Source organism: Narcine bancroftii, chromosome 3 (genome assembly GCF_036971445.1).
Source record: "Narcine bancroftii isolate sNarBan1 chromosome 3, sNarBan1.hap1, whole genome shotgun sequence".
Lineage (NCBI taxonomy): Eukaryota > Metazoa > Chordata > Chondrichthyes > Torpediniformes > Narcinidae > Narcine > Narcine bancroftii.
The window spans coordinates 157,538,452-157,559,441 of record NC_091471.1 but is presented as its reverse complement, the minus strand read 5'-3'; the positions used below and the strand labels follow the sequence as shown (position 1 = coordinate 157,559,441).

The following is a 20,990-nucleotide window of genomic DNA, read 5'->3' as shown; positions in this document are numbered from 1 at the left end:
TTATTTTACTGCAAAGGTGGGCTCAATTTTGACTTTCAATTGGACTGGTGAGATACAGACCTTGTGCATGTCAGAAGAACTAGGCAGAATTATAGTTTGGCACAGATTAGAAGGATCTGTTTCTGTGGTTCTTTCTAGAAATACCAACCCAACCATTGCATAATATATTCAATGTTTAAAATATTTTACTGGTAATATTTGTATCGGTTTAACTGAGTATGGAAAGGATCTTTAAAACATCATTTCAAACTAGTCTGGTACTTACTTATCTCTGTTAGAATCTCATCTTTAATGATGCTCTCCTTCCTTGAGACCTTGCTGTGCACATCTAACCACATTCTCAGAAGAGGAAATAATGGTTTGTTCAGGAAGTCTAATCAAATGGGAATTAGCGTAGGATATCCAAAAATTTGTGCATATACTAAATAAATGCAAATTCTTTAACCAGGACACAGGAATTATAAAACTGAAAACAAATGTAACTGCTTCAGACATCAGTAGTTTATTGTATGTTTAGTCCAACACATTCATAAAGAAAATCAAATATGAAGACTTGCCATCTGCAACATGTGTAACTACTGTGCTCTAACAGCATAAGATGGCCCAACACAGATCAGCTTCTGAAGATGGCAAACCATTTATCATCTACAATACCCACAAAAGCCAAGGTAGAAAAGCCAATCATGTTGGCAAAAAAAATTGAATGATATTACTCCAGTAATGCAACACATCATCAGCTAGTTCCACCCAATAATACACATCCTTTGTGGAAAAGTCTACTAACTTCACTTTTGGGGTATTGATAATGTAGGAATTAGGGAACCAGGACTGCAGCGCACAATAAAATTCAGTGAACTAATCACCAGTGAATAACCACATTCTGATGTTACCAGATTCTGTTTGTTTTACCAATATATATTGACAGTGAGAAGCAAGCCAGATCAAAGAATGGCTCATCTGCCTTTCTCAAGTTAAGTAAACTTGTATCCAACATTTTCTGGAAATAGTCTCCAGTCTCTGAAGTTGTGAAATGAAAATAAAGTTGAATGCTGGTGAGGTGTAGCTATCAGCACAGCAGAAACTTGTGGAATTCTGGTAAACTACTTGGCAATAAAATTGTGCAAATGATACTGAAACCAAGTTCTGTGTCCATGGCGAGGGTTTCAAGTAAACCTGTGTGTGGGGGTGGGTGGAGAGACACTTAACCCTTCCTTGCCCGATGGAAACTTCAAGTACAATAATTCCAGGCCACATTAATAGATCTGAAGTAGATATCAGTTGAAAAAAAGTTTTAACAAGATTGAAAACACAAACTGTTAATGTATCCAGAATTTGAGAAATAGTGCAAGACTACCATCAAACAAGGAAGACCTCAGAAATTTTCAAACTCAATCAAAACCAAGACACAATTATCCTTTCAATCAACATCTCAAAACAAGTAAACTTCACCATGTCTCTCTGCTGGTTTTGCTCAACAGTCAACAACTGACAGCTTCAAGCTGCATATGTAAATAGATTTCTGCTTAAAACCACTGTGCTACTGATAAACATGCATTGTTGCTAGAAGCTGCGACAGAATCTCCACTCCTCACCAACAGCTAGTCATCATTACACACATTAGACCTTTCTCGTTAAAACAGGGTCTGGGCCAAGCTGAATTGAGGTACGAGCAGAACGAAAAGCTGCGGGCTTTGATCCTTGATGTTGGCCAACCTGTTTGTTCAAAGAGCTTGCAACAGTCACTCTCAAGCTTTGCATAATATAGCTTTCCTCCGAGGTTATATTTTATGTAAAATTGACTCAAAATCACATAGATGACCACACATCTTCAAAATAACCATTTATGCAAGTAAGGTGTAGCCACAACAATGCTCTTTTGCATATCTTTCATAAACAGTAATGGGTTTTAATTTTACACACCTAATTTTCCAATGAATTAACACAAAACACAAGCAAAAACAACCACCTGGTTGCAGGAATGGTATAAAAACAGCTAAGGACAAGTGAACAGGAGATTGTGCAATTTACTTCTCTCTTTAATACTTCTGATTCCCCCACCCTCACACACAGAGCAAGGATGCTGCAGCTTTTTGCATCTTTGCATTTTATCAATATGTTAGTGATTCTGTAAGGTATTACAGCTGTTTGGATTTGTACTGAGTTAGTAAAATCCATACAAGAGTTGCCAGCAAGTCTGGAATGACGTATCAATAGAAGGCACCATCATGCTCTTTACACTTTGAAAGAACGAAAAACAGTAACGTTTAGCAATGATTTTTCGCTGCACATTCACAACTGCACAGACTGAGGGGAGGAAAACTGGATCAAGCAGCAAGGAATCCCTGTATTGCAGTGGGGTAGATAGAAAAACAGGAGAGTAAGCCACCAAACTCTTGCGCTCAGGGCTGTTAATCCAAGTTCACAATTGCTTTTGTATTTCAATCTTTAGTTCAAGAAAAAAAATCCATCTCCATCAGAAACTGTTTCAAACATTGTCCATTATGGATAACAGATGTGGGAAAACAGCAGGTATAAGATTCAAAGCCCACATCTGGTCAGTCATCCTTCCCTGTCGAGACAGACAGCTCTGGATTTTCACCCATCTCCTCCTGCAGTTGCCATGGCAATGATGCTCTAAGAGTACCTATTAGTGCATTATGAAGAGTGCATGAACGCAAGTTCTTGAGCCAAGTATTTCTAAAAGGAAAAATATCAAGGCAAGCTTCTCAATTGCACCAATTTGTTTTCCTCAACAGAACTGGGCACAAACTTGACGTGTTTATGACATAAAGTAGCCAAGTTGCAAAGGCCCAAGGTTGTGTTTTTTTTTAAATGTATAAATGGGCATATCTTCAGATCTTTAAAATGGGTTCCAATTAAATTGAAGCCTTTTGCTCTATTTTCCAAGTCTTTAGACAATGGTTTGATTTTTTTTTTTGCTTAAATCCTGTTCCAAAAATAGGGAAAATTATCAACCGGTAAAAAGGCTGTTTTCACAAAGAAATGAGAAAAAACAGGCCGTGTCACATTCCAAAGCCAAAATTAACAAAAAATGCCAAAAAACCGAAGAGTATGGTGTCACCAGCAAGATATCAGGAATGGCGGAGACTTAGCGACGAGGTCCAGCGAAACGACCTTCACCAGACAAGCCCCCTCTGCCGGACCCAGGGCCTGACTTCAGCCCCATGCCACCTCTGGGTGGAGGGCCCCGGGAATCACGGTCTCGCATCATCCCACTGCCGATCATGCCACGTGGTCCAGAGCCTCTGTCACTGCGACGGGTATCCCTACGATCATCACCACCTCGCCGCTCTCCTTCACGAAAAGCTCGGGTCTTCTTCTCCTCCACGTTTAAGCGGACCTCACCGCGGAACATGACTGGCTGCAGGCAGAGATGTCAGGGTTAGTGGGCAGCTGGGCACAGCCATTTCTTTCAGCTTCAGAATGTCTCAGAAAGCACCACTGGCTTAGTGCCCTCAGAGAGATGCGTTACTGCACACTCAGCCCCTCCCACCCCCAGAGACATCCCCATTATCCATGCCAATATTCACTGGGTTGGGAATGAGCTATGGCTATACATCCTGAGCTGCTGTCTGGCTGATGAACACCATCTTTCCTCTTGCAATGGGTGCAGGAGATGCCAAGTAATTGAGAAAAGGAGGTTTTCCAAGGCCAGTAACTCCCTCACGAACTACACACTTTAATCACATCCCCGATTGTGGGAGCATATTGTTCTATTCTAATTATTTATTCACCAAATAAATGGAGGATCTGTCATCCATCTCTGGTAGTTAAGAATCACAGAGTGGATCAGGAGGCCAGTAGTTCAGTAATCCAGGCTGGCTTTCAATTGAATTGCCATGTATTTCTAACTATAGTGAAAAACTATGTATTCTTGCTATCCAGGAAAGTCAACTCTCAGTATAGCAGTTAGTGCAAGTTACAATAAAAGTTTAGGGTTGAGTGTAATAGAGGAAAAGTACAATTAAGCTATCATCATTTATTTGAATTTAAACATGAATTTACATTCCCTGTCTCTAGGACAGGATTGGAATTCACTCTAGGTAAATTGCTTGGGTCTCTGGTAGCTGAAAAGCTAATTTAAAATCACTCCATGGCTTTGCAATACAGTAGTGACTAAACTTCAAAACCATTCAGTTGCTGCAGAGCCCACTTTGATACAAGACTGAAAGCCACTTTGTATAAAGGAGCAATGAACCAGCATACAGGAGGGAGATTGAAAACTGCTGAATGGTGCACCACAACAGCCTTGCACTCAATGTCACCAAAACTAAAGAGCACATTGTGGACTTTAGGAAGGGAAGTCCAAAGGCTACGAATCAGTGATAATTGGAGACCAGAGGTGGAGAGGGCGAGCAAATTAAAATTCCTAGGAGTCACCAACTCAGAGACTTTTCCTGGATCCTGAAGAAAGCACACTAGTGTCTCTACTTCCTCAGGAGTTTGTGGAAGTTTGGAATGACATCAGAAACCTTGGCAACTTCTACAGATGTGCAATAGAAAGTGTGTTGACTGGCTGCATCATGGTTTGGTATGATGCAGTTATTGGAGGCACCAATAACTGAGCAGAAAGCCCTGAAAAGGGTAGTGGACATTACCTAGCACATCACAGGCAAAACTCTCTCCACCATCGAGAAAATCTACATGGTATACTGCCGCTAGAGAGCAGCAGTGATAATCAAGGATCCATACCCCCCAGGATATGCTTTATTTTTGTTGGGAAAATCAGGAAAGATGTACAGATCTCCCAAGACTTGGACTACCAGGGTCAGGAACAATTGCTACCCTTCCACTATAAGACTCCTAAACAACAAATTCAAACTCATTTAAGATCTCTTACTTTGCATATTTATTAGTAAATATTTACTTTTTTCTGTATTACACAGTTTTATTTTTCTCCCTTTTGTAAACTCAAATTTTTCTTGAGTGCAGAATACAGTAGAAATACTGCTTGGCCCACGGGAAAAAGAATCTCAGGGTTGTATGTATTCTGACAATAAAAGTGAACTTCTGAAATTAGTTATTACCTTGGCACTCAGGATTCTCTGAACAGGATCTGGATCATCAAACACCACAAACCCAAAATTGGGCAGCTTCCCCCCACTGCTCTTTGTATTAATACGAAGCTCAACCACATTGCCAAAACCTATGCAGAGAAACAAAATATATTCAGAATATCAAACAAAGCAGTCAGACTTATTACTTTAGGCCCAATCAGTAGCATAAATGGTGCATCATGATTTGATTTTCAATAGGAAGTGGGAGCCCCAACAGATAATAGACAAATTAATCCATTTGGGCACCTGCTCACTAATGCATTAACAGCAAACATATTTGCCTTACTCACAAGAATCATATGGCTATGTTTGGGACTACTGTAACTGTGACAGCCTGGTTACTTTATATCCATCTTCAGTACTGGTTTTCTGTCACCTCTACAAATGAATACATGCAGCACCTTGAGATTGCACTGTGCCAAGCATCTCTCAGATGACCTGTGACCATTTTATCTTCTAAGACGGATAAAAAAAGTTTAAAAAAAACCATATTGCATACTAGAGTTCATCAACCTGATACTTCCAGGTGAGCTGAGGGGGTTTGGGGTGGGGGTGAGAAAGATTTACTCTTGGGCTTACATTCTTTGTCCAGCTTACACTAAAGGTTTCCTCCTAAGCACCATGTACTCACTCATGAAGAAATCTTTTAATTCATTATTCTTTGTCCAGCTTACACTAAAGGTTTCCTCCTAAGCACCATGTACTCACTCATGAAGAAATCTTTTAATTCATTATTCTTTGTCCAGCTTACACTAAAGGTTTCCTCCTAAGCACCATGTACTCACTCATGAAGAAATCTTTTAATTCATTTTCATCAATGTCATGAGGCAAGTTGCCAACAAACAGCTGGTGACTATCTGGGTAACGGATGATTCGCCGATTCTCAACCTCATTTGCATCCATATCTCCTCGACCTGTAACACAAAGGCAGTCAAGAGACATTTAAGAACTTGACATTTTTAAGTGACCATCATCTTTTGGGATTGCCTACAAAAAAGTTAGAGAAATAAATACTTAAACAGGTAACTGCAACAAATATCACACCATCTCATCCGCATGTCCATGCTCTCACTTCAGAAGCATCTCAGTGGCTGCAAAGTACACTCGAATATCACTGGATTGGAGGCTGCTGTACAAATTAGTCATCTTGTCATTCAGGATTTTCTAGATCAAACACCGCAAAGTCTAAAAATCACAAAATCACATATTGGCCTGACTGGAAATTAACCTGCTGTCCAAACAGTGCTAATGGGAAGAGAGGTGAAGATGAGAAATTCCAGGAAGGAAGCTGCCCAACTTAGCATTTGAGGTCAGAAATAAATCACAAAAATCTATAGACATAGTGGTTGAAGTGAAAAAACACAAAATGCTGCCCCTTTAGAGCACTGTTTCACCTGCTGAGCTTCTCCAGCATTTTGTGTCTAAGTTGGGCAGCTTTCTGCCTGGAATTTCTCATCTTCACCTCTCTTCCCATTAGCACATCACTAGTTGCACAGCAGGTTAATTTCCAGTCAGGCCAATATGCCCAGCTCACACCACTCTATCAGTTCTGGTCACTTCCAGCACTGTTACACTGGCCACCAACCAATGTTAATGAAGTCAGTTAATTCCTTCAGCCAAACAAAGCCATCATCTAACCATCGTTCATTGGCCCAATGATAAAAGGCAATAACTGTCCCACCTCGCCCTCCCCCATCACCCAGCTGTCCCTTCTCGCTCTTCCCCCTACCCCTAGCTGTCCCGCCTCTTCCTCATCTACCCCCCCCACAACTCTCCCACCTTCACCTTGGACCCCCACCCCTCTTGCCTTAGCCTCAGCCCCCACATAGCTCCCTTAGCCTCGGACCTCCCCCACAGCTCTCCCGCAGCCTCAGACCCCCCCCCCCCCACAGCTCTCCCTCCTTAGCCTCGGACGCCCCCACAGCTCCCGCCTTAGCCTCAGACCCCCCCACAGCTCTCCCGCCTTAGCCTCAGACCCCCCCCACAGCTCTCCCGCCTTAGCCTCAGACCTCCCCCACAGCTCTCCCGCCTTAGCCTCGGACCCCCCCCCCCAACAGCTCTCCCACCTTAGCCTCGGACCCCCCTCACAGCTCTCAAATCTTTGCCTCCTGTGATCTTAACCCCTCTCTGAAATAGCTACTGCCAATACTCGGGGTGCCCAAACCACGATTTCTGACCCCCATCTTACATTTTAAAAGCAGCTCTTAGATTCACCACAAGGTCACTAAAGACTGTTCTAAATTTTGACTTCAATTTATGCAATTTGTTCATTATCATGCGTAGATTTGCGAACCATACAGACAGCCTGCAAAAAGTCAACAATGGGATCCACAAAAAAGGTTCACCAAAACAAAAAAAGAGGTTACATTTAACTTCAATATTAGCATCAACAGGCAAACTTAACACAATCAAAATCACATCAACCTCCTGATGGGAATCCACAGGTAATGATTCCATTATTGTCATGTAATACTACATTAAATGTAACATACATGAAATTCTTTAACTTTTGTCCACTGTAAGGCAAAGAGTTGGCACTTTGTGCAGCACCCCTCACAGAAACCTACAGCACCTGGTGTTCCTAGGCAGTCTCCCCTCCAAGTACTGACCAGTCCTGAGCCTGCTTAGCTTCTGAGATCAATCCCAGGCACACATATGGCAGTCAGCTGCCGCAATAAAGACAATCGGTAAACCAGCGATCTCCTCACATAGTACAGTGCTGTGCTTTATAATTCAAAACGAAGTCTGGTGGTACAGTTTTGCTATTAGTTTTGAATAACAAGATCCTAATGAGGCAGAGCAGTTCAAACTGGAGACGTTTCACGAGTGGGAAAATTTCGAATGAGAGCAGAGTTTCAAGTTTCTGACAATTTAAAATGAATTACGGAAAAAAAAAGGGGATGTGAATCTCCTGAATACTCTGCCCCACTGAATCATCAGTTATTTTAAAGGGTACATAGAGGGGGTTGAGATAGAGGGGACAGAAGACCTAGAGTTGATAGGCCATGAACATACTGTACAGTGGAGCAGGCTTGAAGGACCAAGTGGCTTCCTCTTACTTCAAGTTTCTTCTGCAGATGTCAATAGCATTGTGCTGTCAAGTACATAAATATGGAGGAAAGAGTATCTCAGCCAAATGAGAGGTTTTTCCAAGTCACTATTGAAGACAAACTGCAGCAACTCATCTCAAAAACACTGGTGTCTTACTGAGCTTCATGAGTTTTCATTTACATGTCCTCCTGGATGAACCTTGAGCAATAGCATAGAAAACACAAGGACACAGGGATTTTTTTTTAATCTGTAGAGCCAAAAGGCATTAATCTGCTTCATAAGTAAAACACAAAAGTCTACAGACACTGTGGTTAAAGTAAAAACACAATGCTGAAGATCAGCAGGAAAAACAGTGGACTTCATAAGCAACTTTTCAGGCTTGAGCCCTTCATCAAGGTATGGAAAAATATAGGCAGGCACCTGAACAAAATGGTGGGGGTGGAGGGGGGGAGAAAGAGGCATGGCTATGTGAATAGAGATGGAAGGGGGTGGAGAGATGGAGAAAAGACGACAAAGGGAAAAAGAGAGTTCAAGCAGAAACCAGAGGCAGCATTAATGCCTTCCAGTTGGCGAGTGCCCAGAGGGAAAATCAAGTACTGTTCCTCCAATTTACATGTGGTCTTGGTGGAGAGTACACGAGTCCATGTGAGTGGGGCATATAATTGAAATGGTTGGCTACTGGAAGGTCTCGGTTACTGATGCGGTCAGAGCAAAGGAGCTTGGAGAAGTGATCTCCCAGCCTGCACCCAATCACTCCGATGTATAGAAGGCTACAAAGGGAGCACCAGATGCAGAATATCACTCCCTCAGATACTCAAGTGAAGTGCTTTTCCACTTGAAAGGACTGCATGGGCTCCAAATAGTGGGAGGGAGGAGGTGTAGGCACAAGAGTGGCACTTCCTGCTGCCACAGGGAAAGATGACAGCGGGGCAGGGGGTTGACTGGTGGGAAGGGATGAGAGGACATATAGGAACCAAGGAGGGTGCTGTTCCTACAGAAGGCAGAGAGGGGAAGAGAGCAGAATACATGTCTAGTTGTGGGATCATGTTGGAGGTGGCAGAAATTATGGAAGATGTGTTGGATGCAGAGGCTGGAAGGTTGGTAGGCAAGGACAAGGGGAATCCTGTGTTTGTTACATCTGAGGGTAAGAGGGGACTAGGGAAGATGAGCGGGAAATGGTGGCGATGCAGGTAAGGGCTGCAGAGAGAAAGTCATGTTTGTGGAAGGTGGATATTTTAGATGATCTGGACTGAAAGACCTCATCTTGGGAACAGATGCAGTGGAGACGGAGAAATTGCGAGAAGGGAATAGAATCCTTGCAGGGGACTACTTCATAATCTACTTCATGAAAAAAGAGAGCAACCAAAGGTGGTTTGTTATTGCGTGAAATACTGTTTGTGCCAAGCACCCATATTCTACAAGGGAACTTATTCAAAATATTTTGAAAATGGCTGCAATTTCTGATCCAAATCACTCAAAACCTCAAACCAAATTTGCACTTCCAAAAGAATTTCACCAAGAATGGAGGTGTCCACTCTTGCAGCAATCAGCCACGATGCAGTAGCCTTTTAAAGTTTCTTGATATATTTTCTAAGATTAAGCAACAAAAAAATATCTAAAAGTTGAGTATTTTGTGCTGCTTTCCACCTTCTATTATTTAAATTTTTTAATTTAGACATACAGCATGGTAAAAGACCATTTCAGACCAATTTATTTCCAATTAACCTTCACCAACTCCCATATTTTTCAAACTGTTGGAGGCAACCGGAGCCCCGGGGGGAAACCCATGCAGACACAGGGAGAACGTACAAACTCACTATAGACAGCGCAGGACTCAAAGCCCTTTTCTGATTGCTGGAGCTAACCACTATGCCAACTGTGCCGCCATAAAAAGTGATACCAAGAATAACTTTTTTTTTACTCACTGCACTCGTTTATTTCCTTGTATATAAGGAAAGGAATACAACCTCATTTAAATAAAGCGCATTTTCAAAAAACAAAACAAAAAAGAGCAGAGGTTTGTCACTTCCAAATTTCAGATTCTACTATTGGGCAGTCAATTTGTTTTTTAATTAAAATTTGATAAATTAGTTGACCATGCCTCTTGGGTGGAAATGGATTGAAATTTAAAAAAAAAATCTATGTTGGGAGTCTTTGGGTCTTTCTTACCTTTTTCCTTTTCCAAATTAACAAGTAATCCGATAATGAGATTTAGGTTGAGAACATGGGCACAATTTACACATTTTTTGCAATCAATAGTTTTTCTCTAGTCAGTCCTATTATATGATTAATCATCTTTTTTAAACTTTCTTTATATGTAGGTTTCAGAGAGTGCTGTAGACTGAGGATTAATAATTTTGAAGACCTTTTTATTCAAAATAATTTTGCTGCTTTTGAACAATTGAGGGTAAAATTTAAATTATCTAATAGTCGTTTTTTCAGATATTTACAAGTCAGACATTGTTCAGTCCAAGCTTTCTGATTTTCCATGGACTTCTGAAATAAATATTCTTGATTTACTTTTTGACTTTCAATTTTCTCATAGAGGCTCAATATCATTTATAGTAATTTGATGGATTTGAGTACAGTTTCTTTAGTTAAGATCAAGAGTGATTGGGAGCATAATTTGGATTTGTCACTTCAACATGAGGAATGGGATATTGTCCTAAATCTGATTAATGAATCCTCATTTTGTGCATGACATTGTTTGTTACAACTTAAGGTTGTACACAGAGCACATATTTCTAAAGATAAGTTATCTCGCTTCTATTCAGATATTGATCCATTATGTGATAAATGTAAAACTTTTGAGGCCTCATTGATATGCATTTTGAACTTGCCCTCGTTTAGAAAGTTTTTAGAAAAATTACCTTCAAACTTTATCAATCATTTTTAATGTCAAATTAGAATCAAAGCCCTTAATTGCTGTGTTTGGTTTTTCTCAAGAGGAAATATTGTTGACTTCATCTCAGAAGCAAATTTTAGCTTTTACCTCATTGATAACTAGTCAGGCAATTTTGAAGAAATGGAAAGAAAGTATTCCACCTACTCATACTCAATGGTTACAGGTGGTTATGTCCTTCCTAAGTTTAGAAAAAAAAAAATCAGATACAATGTCAAAGATGTAAAGGTGAACTTTTTAATAAGATGTGGGGCCATTCATGGAGTATTAACATAATTTAACGAATTAGGGCATTTGGATGCTCTTGAACACGCAGTCTGGTCTCTGAGTGTTGTCCTTCATTTCAAATTCTTATTAGATATGCAAGTTAGCCTTGTTAATGGGAGGAGTTTGATTATGGAGGGGGGCTCTTTTGGTTTTCTTTTTTAATATTCTTAATTTAATGGGTTTGATCTGAAAAGGTCCACACAATTTATATTATGTATAATCAAGGTTTTATTTGAAAAATTCAAATTTTGTCTTTTCTCAAACTGTACCAAATGTAATAGATCTATATGTGTGTATTTTTTTTTATTAAACTCAATAAAGACATTTTAAAAAAGAAAATGATTTCTATCCAACACAAATTTCTATACAAAACAAATGTCCTCTGCAATAAAACTTCAGCAACTGTGAAGCATCTCTTCTGGATCAGCTCAATATCTTCTGTAATTGCTTCAAAACAATGATGCATCCCCAGTTTCCGGAAACTATGCTTCCAGTCACTGAGGCAGATCCAGTAAGAACCTTCAAGAGGGAAAAGCCTCAGAAGCCATCTGGCCCAGACATTGACCCTGGGTGCATCCTTAAAACCTGTGCAAAGCAACTGGCTGGAGTTTTCAAACTCTCGCTACCACATTCTGAGATTCCCACCTGCTTCAAAGAGACATTATCAAGAAGAACCAGGTGACCTGCCTCAACATTTGCACTTGCATCATGAAATGCTTTGAGACGTTAATTATGGAGCAAATCAAATCCTGCCTTAGCAAGTACTTGAACCACTTCAATTTGCCTACTGTCACAACACAAGATGCTATCTCGCTGGCCCTCACTAGACCACAATAAAAACTGTAGTTCATTGACTACAGATCAGCATTTAACACCATCATGTCAGAAAAACCAATAATCACCATGACCTGGGAGCAACGGGATCCTCAGTTTCCTCATTGGACAATCACAGTAAGTGTAGATCAGCAACATCATTCATAACATACCCTGGTTGTAGGTTAATTGGGTATCACAGGCTCGTGGATCAAAGGGGCCTGTTACTGGGTTGCGTGCATGTCTAATTAAAAAAAAAATTAATCACCTTCATCTCACTGGGCATCACTGGCACCCTAATACTAGGTAACTAGTCCCCTGCTCTATTCCCTTTAAACCCCTGATTGTGCAGCCAAGTTCAGCACCAATATAATCTATAAATTTGCCAAGACACCACATTTTTGGTTGAATAAAGGAAAATTACAAGTTAAAATTTAGGACAGAGATCAAGAATCTGGTTGGGTCATGCCAGAACATTTTTTGCTCTCACATCCGGAAGACAAAGAGCTTAGCGTGGATTTTGGGAAGGGGAGGCCAAGGAACCACACACAGGATGGACAACAGTGGAGAGGGGCAGTACATTCTTCGCAGGCATCCACATCTCAAGGACCTTTTCTGGAACTAGCACATCAAGGCAACCATGAAGGCGGCACACAAAGCCCTCTACTTTCTAAAGAGTCTGAAGATATCAAATGTCTACATGGGCACTTTTGGAAAGAATACTGACTGATTACACTATGACCTAGTTTCAGAAACTCAAGTGCCCAGAAACACAGAAGGCTACAGAAAATGGCAAACCAAGATAAGTCCTTCATGGGTATCAACATCCTGTCCAGTGAAGACATTGATGCGAGGTAATGCTCAAGAAAAGAGTCAGCTTTTTCATCACCTAATCGTGATCTCTTCTCACTGCTATATTCAAGCAGAAGGTACAGAGGCCTGAAGTCCTGCACCCCAGTTCAAGAGCAGTTCTTCCATGCCTCCACCAGTTATCAAGCTCTTAAATCTTCCCATACAACCCTAACCTTAATCATAAATGGATGGCATAACACTGACCTCCAGTTTCTGCTAGCCCACTCTATTCTCCCTCCTCATGCCTTCTTTCCTCTAGCTCTTCATTAAGAGCCATCCCTCCTCACCTGCTTGCTGGTGTGCCCTCCCTCCATTATCACCTCCTGCCTTTGGGGCCTCTCGTACCCCTCCCCATTTTGTTTGGGCACCTGCCTACATTTTTTCATACCTTAAAGGGCTCAAGCCAGAAATGTTGGAAATGTATCTTTATTTTTGCTCTATAAGGTACACTGTTTGACCAGCATCGTGATTTTACTTAATCATGAATTACTCCAGGAACACCAAAATTGCCTGCACTAACATGGCTTTTTTTCCTCCCGCACTCACTACAACTATGAATGTTATCTTATTTTCTTCTTGTGTAGTAATTTATACTTATTGTTTGCTGGACTATTACACACCTGCAGAATTGTGGCAACTAAGAACAAGAGGATTTCAACATGGAAGTTACATGTATGACAATAAACTCTCATCAACACCAACCTGAATTATGCTTGCTTCATTTGAACATTAACACTGAAGAACTGACATATCCATTACCCCACCTCCCAATGTACCCAGGAAGCAAACACAGCCAGCATAGAATTGTATCCTCTGCCACTAAATCAGAGCACCTTCATGAATGGGATGCCACTATCACTCCCATGAACCAAATTAACAATTTATAACAAAACCCAGAGGTAGTTAGAGACACAGGAGTTGGCAGATACTGAAACTTGAGGCAAAAAGAAATTGCTGGAGGATGCCAGCCAGTTGAGGAGCAGAAGCGAAGGAAATTGTCAATGTTTGCCCATTTTGATGGCATGATGTAGATCATTGACAATCCCTTTCCCAACCCCTCACTGATAATGCTCAACCCAGAGATCTTCCAATAGATTGCATTTTGCCCATAAAATGAAAGTCAATTATCTAACTGCCACTACTTTTGTTTTCCTTGTTCACTAACTTCACCACACCTGGCCAGATTAGAGACAAAACCTCCGAGTTCTGCAAACATCCACGCAAACCTCACTTTATGTTTTCTCCCCCACCCTTTGACCAGAAAACAAACTCTCATTTCAAGAATATGTGCTCACCTGTTCTGGGTCCACGGGGCACAAAGCCCAGCCGTTCCCGGGGACGTTGGTCTCTTGGCCGAGGGGGCTGAGACTGGGTCTCACTTTTCGCTTCAGCTCTTGGCTGGAAAGTTTTTCAGGGAGGGGCAGTGGAAAGAGAAAAAAAAGAGAATGAAGTTGCTACAATGGCTCACTGCAATGGATATACACAATTTCAAAGCATATACATCCCTTTTATATCTTAGTTCAGTGATGGCGAATTTTAACAGTTTTCACTACCTGGCTAAAAGAAGTCACCGCCCTGTTTTTTTGCTGAATGACAATATTACTTCATCAAGGGTTTGTGCTATGAGCAAGCAATAACTAATACAAATATATGTGCTTGTCATTTTCCTTTTAAATATAATTACCTAACCCAAATTGATAAACAGACAGAATTTCTAAGCTTTTCTTTTGAAGAAAAGCAATAAATATATATTAATAGCAGGTCCATTCACAGATTACCTGTGAGGCTGGCGCTTTAACAACATGGGCAGGAATTCCAGAGGAAGCAACTGTACCACTAGGAGGCAGATTTTTACTTGTCACTGAGGCCCAGGAGAAAGCCTGCAGAGAATGCAACACATACCTAGGCTACTATCAAGAAATAAAGCATTCCCTTAAATACAAAAAATCCTGAGCCTATGATTCGGGTAAGCTTTTAGTCTGGCACCTTAATGGTGATAATTATGTAGGGTAATTGCATTTAACAGTTCCACTTTAAAAATGTATTTATTAAATTCAAACTACAACTTACCAGTTTTCATCTCGAGTAACGTTTCATGTCTAATCCATACATACACGTGTTAAATAAGAAAGTCTTCAGACATTATGATTGTACTTTAATGCACAAAAGCGATGGAGAAACTCAGGAGGTCACGCAGTGTCTAATGGAAGCAAAGACCTCGACTAAGGTATCAGGACATATACATTGATATATATTTGCTTCCTATGGCCACAGCGGGACCTACTGAGTTTCTCAAGCACTTTTGTGTATAACTCATACATGTTTTTAAAAATTTTCTGGAGCCCTGTCAGCCGGTGAACTTCTATTTTAAAACTGGGCAGCAGTCTACAGGATAAAGCCAGAAAGTAATGCCTTGCACAAAGAATAACTGGGACACAAAAAAAGCTGATATTAACCTTGGGTTGCTCCTGAGGTTGAGAAGCTGGTTCTACCGGGGTAGGTGATGGAGCCTTCTCCTCCGATTCTTCCACAGACTTCTCTACCAGTTCAGATTCAGGCTTCACCTCTTCGGGTTTTGATTCAGGCTCAGGCTCTGGCTCAGCAGCTGGCTCCTCCAGGGATTCATCTACACCATTACTTTGTGTGGAAGCAAGAAGGGATAAAAATCAAAACTGCAACATTTTACCAAAGTCCTGTACATTCATGCCTCACCTCAGCACTGAGGAAGAGCAGCAATGGACAGGTACAAATAAGAGGAACTCAATTCATTTGGGCCTAGTACAAATGTCAAGTCAGCACAAAAAAATAAATTTCAAAAATGGAGAAAAATGCAGCAAATATAAAACAGAAACACAACTTGACAGTGACAACTTCCAAGGTAACAGCTGTTGCAACTCCTCTTATCTATACTACTGCTGAACTCCTTTCCACAGTAAATGAAGCAAGAATGGGACCCTGACAGGTGAAGGTCAATAACTTGGGGAAGGGTAAATTATAGAAAATTAAAAGGGGAAGAAATTTTCACCCAGTAATGGACTTTTAGGACCCACCGCCCAAAGGGACATGAAGGCAGAAACAGTCAGAACTTTAACATTTATCTGACTGAATACCTAAAATGCACTAGTCCTCGAGGCCAAGAACCAAGAGCTTAACGGTCTGATTAATTGAACAGAATTACTGAATTAAGATAAGTAGGGCAGTGGACAGACCATTTACTCAAAGGAAAGATTCTATTGAAATGGTTGAAAGAAATACTTAACTCACCAAAAGCAGGATAAGATATTGTCTCTTTAAAAAAGAGTGAATGAATGCAAAAATCAATTTGTCCTCCACCTCAATCCCAGGGCAGGATCAGCAAACACCAGAGGACAGATATACAAAGTTAAGGGAGAGAAGTTTAGGGGAGATATATGAGGCAAGTTTTAAAAAAAAATATACACAACAAAAATGTGGGTGCCTGGATTGCCTTGCCAAGGATAGTGGTGGAGGCTGAATCAATGGGGGCATTTAAGGGACTCTTAGACACATAGGTGAAAGAAAAATAGTGTTACGGGAAGGAATATGGGTCAGTACAACAGAGGGGCAAAGGGCCTATACTGTTCTGTACTGTATTGTTTTGTCTTTTATGTTCTATCATCTTCATATACTATTTTTGTTTAAACAGATAATTTTCAACAACCTTTTACGGCAAGTGAAGAGACAAAGGAAGAGGCAGTTGACGTACAAGTAGGGACAGCTGAAAGGAAGTTTGAGTGGAAGGGGAGATAGGGCAAAATTGCAGCAAGGGCAAAGGGTGTTGTATCTAAATACATGCAGCACCAAAAAAGTGAAAAAACCTTATAGCACAGCTACACAGATGTTATGATGTTGTAGCCACCAGAGTCGTGACTAAAGGGTGGATGACATTGGCAGCATAATGTCCAAAGAGACACAGTGCATCTTAAAAGATAGACAGGTAAACGGATGGAGTGCCATAGCTCTATTGGTAAGGAATAACATTAAATCATTAGGATCAGAAGATATAGAGTCATTGTGGATTGAGTTAAGAAATGGCAAGGGTAAAGACATTGCAGCAGTTATGTACAAACCTCCCAACAGTAGCCAGCATGTGGACAACAAATTACAATATTGGATGTTGTGTAATGTACCATCCATGATTAGAGAGTCTAGAATAAAGGAACCATTAGGGAACAGGATCACAATATGATTGAGTTCAATTTGAGATTTAACAAGGAGAAGCAAAAGTCAAGTGGGTCAGTATTTCAGCGATGTTAAAGGAACTACAGTGGCATGAGAGAGGAACAGGCCAAAGTAGATCGGAAGGGGGCACTAGAAGATGGCAAAGCAGCAATGGGTGTAGTTTCTGCAAGAAATTATAAAGATGAAGGATAAATACAAAGAAAATATTCAAATGGAAAAATGTTATAACTATGACTGACAAGGGAAGTCAAATACAATGTAAAAGCATACAAGCAGTGGGAAGGTAGAGGACTGGGAAGTTTTTAAACACTTGCAGAAGGTAACTACAAAGCACACAAGGAGAAAAAAGATGAAATATAAAAATAGGTTAGCAAATAACAGAGGATACAAGTAAATAAAGAGTAAAGGAGGTAAAATCAAGTAAATAAAGAGTAAAAGAGGTGAGAGTAGATATAGGACAACTAGAAAATAATGCTAGAGAAATAATAATGGGAGACAAGATGGCAGAAGAACTAAATTAGAACTTTGCATTAGTCTTCTCTGTGAAAGACATTAGCAGAGTCCCAGTTGTCCAAGGGTATCAGGGAATTGAGTGCAGTTACTATTTCAAGAGAGGTGCTCAGAAAACTGAATGATCCAAGGGCAAGTAAGTCTCCCGGTCCTGATATATTGCACACCAGGATTCTGAAAGAAGTAGTGGTAGAGATTGTGGAAGCATTAATAATGATCTTTCAAGAATCAATAGATTCTGGTATGGCCCAAAGGAACTGGAAAAAAAAACCTGGCATCAATGGTTGGGAAGATGATGGAGTCGATTGTCAAGGTGGTTATGGAGTACTTGGAGACAGATAACAAGATAGGCCAAAGCCAGCATGGTTTCCTCAAGGGGAAATCTTGCTTGACAAGTCCATTAGAATTTTTTGAGGAAGTGACATGCAGGCTGGATAAGGGAGATGCAGCAGATGTGGTGCATTTGTACTTTCAAAAGGCCTTTGACAAGGTGCCGCACAGGAGGAAACTTAACAAGATAAGAAACCATGGTAATAGGAAACATACGAGCTGATTAGCAAGAAACATTTGTAATATGGGGATCATATTCTAGTTGACTGCCAGTGGTGTTCCACAGGGGTCAGTGTTGGGGCCACATTTTTAATATTGTATATTAATGATTTGGATGTTAGAATGAATGGCTTTGAGGCCAAATTTGCAGGTGATATGAAGGAAGAGCAAGTAGTGTTAAGGAAATAGGGAGGCTGCAGAGGGACTTAGACATGAGGAGAATAGGCAGAGATGCGGCAAATGAAATACAATGTCATGCACTTTAGCAGGAATAAACAGGCAGACTATGTTGTGAATGGAGAGAAAATTGAAAATACCCAGATGCAAAGGGTCCTTGTGCATGGTAGCCTGAAGCAAAACTTGCATGCTGAGTTATTGGTGAAGAAGGCAGATGCAATGCTGGCATTCATTTCAAGAGGAATAGAATATAAAGAGCAAGGATGTGATGCTGAGCCACTGGGCAGTTTTGGGCTCTTCAATTATAAAAGGATGTGCTGATGTTGGAGAGTGTCCAGAGGAGGATCACAAGGATCATTCTGGGAGATTTGACAGTTCTTGGCCTGTATTTGTTAGAATTTAGGATGAAGAGTTTTGAAACATTTAGAATGTTGAAAGAGGACAGAGTCAACAGACACAAGGGACAAAGGTTGTTTCCTCGTTGGGAGACTCTAAGACAAGAAGGCACAACTTCAGGATTGAAGATGCAGAGGGATTTCTTTTGCCAGAAGATGGTGAATCTGTGGAATTTGTTACCCCATTCAGTCATGGAGGCCAGGTCATTGGGTGTATTTAGGGCAGAAATTGACAGGTTCCAGATTAGCCAGGGCATCAAAGGTTTTAGGGAGAAGGCAAGGTAGTGGGACTGAGTGGGAAAACCAATTAACTCAATATTAAATAGTAGAGCAGACTTGATGGGCTGAATAGCCTATTTCTACTCCTATGCCTCATGGTAAATTTTTAATAAATGTACTAATCACTATTTTGAAAATTCTTTTTCTGTAGATGCAACAAAACTTGACTTCAATGCAAAGGCCACATTCAAACATCAGAGCAGAGTGGACAATATTAAAACATCAATAATAATCAAAAATAAATAACAAAACAACAATAATCAACTAATTCATCCCTCTGTGAACTTAAAGCCATGTGTAAGTCTACAACCTGCTAAGATGGAGTCTTGTTATTATTGTTATGCCACAAAAGGGACTGTGGCTAATGCACAGTCAAGAGTGAGGTGTAAAAAGGGTGATTTAATCATCATCGTCGTTTCCAAATGGAATAACTATTCTTGTGCTGAGGTTTACATTGTTCAAGGTATTTACCTGACAGTGTGAGTTTCATAATAAGTATTGTTCGTGTTTTCCTGCACAGGTTCAGGAGAGAGTTGTGGTTCTTCTGGCTCTTCTTCAACTTCCTCTTCCGATTCTAAAGAATACAGAGAGTTAACGAGAAAAACTGATTTAGATATGCGTGGACACTGGGGAGATGAATCTCAATATTAATATGCTTTGAGAAGTAATATTCCAAAGTCCTCAGGAATGCAACAAAAACGGGGCGGGGTGGGGGGGAGAGTCATGTGATAGAGTAGTGGCCGGTCAGAAAAACCAGCCCTTCTCCAGAAAAATAGGAAAAGACAAAGCACAACAAAAATAAAATAAAAAGAAAATACAGTTACCGAGAAGAGAAAGAAGATGGCACCCAAGAAGGAGAAAGTAAAAACAACCGAAAAAAAAAAAGTAGAAAAGTCGCCGGAGAAGAAAGAAGGCCTTACCTGCATGAAGGAACAGGGAGCTGTGGTGGCGAGGAGCGCCCAATCCCCGAGGTTAGTGCCTGCCCTGAGGAGTCGCGACCTCCCGATCGGTGGACTTCAAAAATAGCTCTCGGAGCCAAGCAAAAGAGCGCAACTGCGCAATCAAAGGAAAAAGAGGAGCAGGTAGCCACAGCACGAACAGCTGAGGGACGCCCGACACCAGGGCGCTCAGCTGGAGGACGAGAAAGGCAGCAGAGGGAGCGAGGAAATAGACGAGGGAGAAAGACGGAAGGGTGATCGATGAGAGAATCAATGACAGGAGGCCCGACAGACGAGCAGCTCAGGAGGGGAGGACCAACAGCAAGAGGCCCAGCAAGAGGAGGCCCAACAAAGAGATACCAAGCTGCTCATCAGGAAAAACAGAAAAGACACAGACACAAAGAAGAGAAGACACAAACACAGGTACAGACACAGAAGAAGACGACCAAGATCATCACAGAGAAATAGAAGGTAAAATTGATGGACAGAATATAGATAAAGCTTTTTTTGAAGAACAAATGAGATCATTAAAAGAATGGTTATCATTAGAATTTAGTGCAATTAAAAGGAAAATGAAAAGAGCAGAAGATAAAATGCAAAGTTTAGAGCTAGTAATGACAGAAATAGGGAAAAAAGTAGAGAATGTGGAAGAATGAGAAATGGCTGTAGAAATGGAAATAAATGACATGAGAAAAATTGGAAGAAAGTAAAAAAAATTAAAGAAACACAAGAGTTGTTTTCTCAGAAAATTGATATGTTGGAAAATTATAGTAGGCGAAACAACATAAAAATAGTGGGCCTGAAGGAAGATGAAGAAGGCACAGACTTGAAGGAATTTATAAAAGGATGGATCCCAAAGGTCTTGGGAACGACAGAAATGCAGAAGAAATGGAAATAGAATCGGCACACAGAGCATTAGCTCAGAAACCATGATACATCAAAAACCAAGATCCATTTTAGTAAAATTTTTGAGATATAC

At 40.7% G+C, this 20,990-nt stretch overlaps 1 protein-coding gene across 3 annotated transcripts in view; it reads right to left on the bottom strand.

Moving 5' to 3' along the window:
- Positions 1-479: 479 nt before the first annotated feature.
- The window catches only part of g3bp2a (G3BP stress granule assembly factor 2a), a 47,301-nt gene continuing 26,790 nt past the window's right edge, over positions 480-20,990 (bottom strand). For 2 of the 3 annotated variants that reach the window (XM_069925532.1, XM_069925534.1), the window contains exons 6-12: positions 19,545-19,647; positions 15,420-15,600; positions 14,742-14,843; positions 14,259-14,361; positions 5,864-5,992; positions 5,049-5,167; positions 480-3,382 (exon numbers count right to left, since the gene is read on the bottom strand). In XM_069925532.1, coding sequence (XP_069781633.1) covers positions 3,110-3,382; positions 5,049-5,167; positions 5,864-5,992; positions 14,259-14,361; positions 14,742-14,843; positions 15,420-15,600; positions 19,545-19,647 — 1,010 coding nt within the window. In that variant the 3' untranslated portion in view covers positions 480-3,109. The remainder of the gene's footprint in view (positions 3,383-5,048; positions 5,168-5,863; positions 5,993-14,258; positions 14,362-14,741; positions 14,844-15,419; positions 15,601-19,544; positions 19,648-20,990) is intronic. The other variant, XM_069925535.1, reaches the window with a different exon arrangement.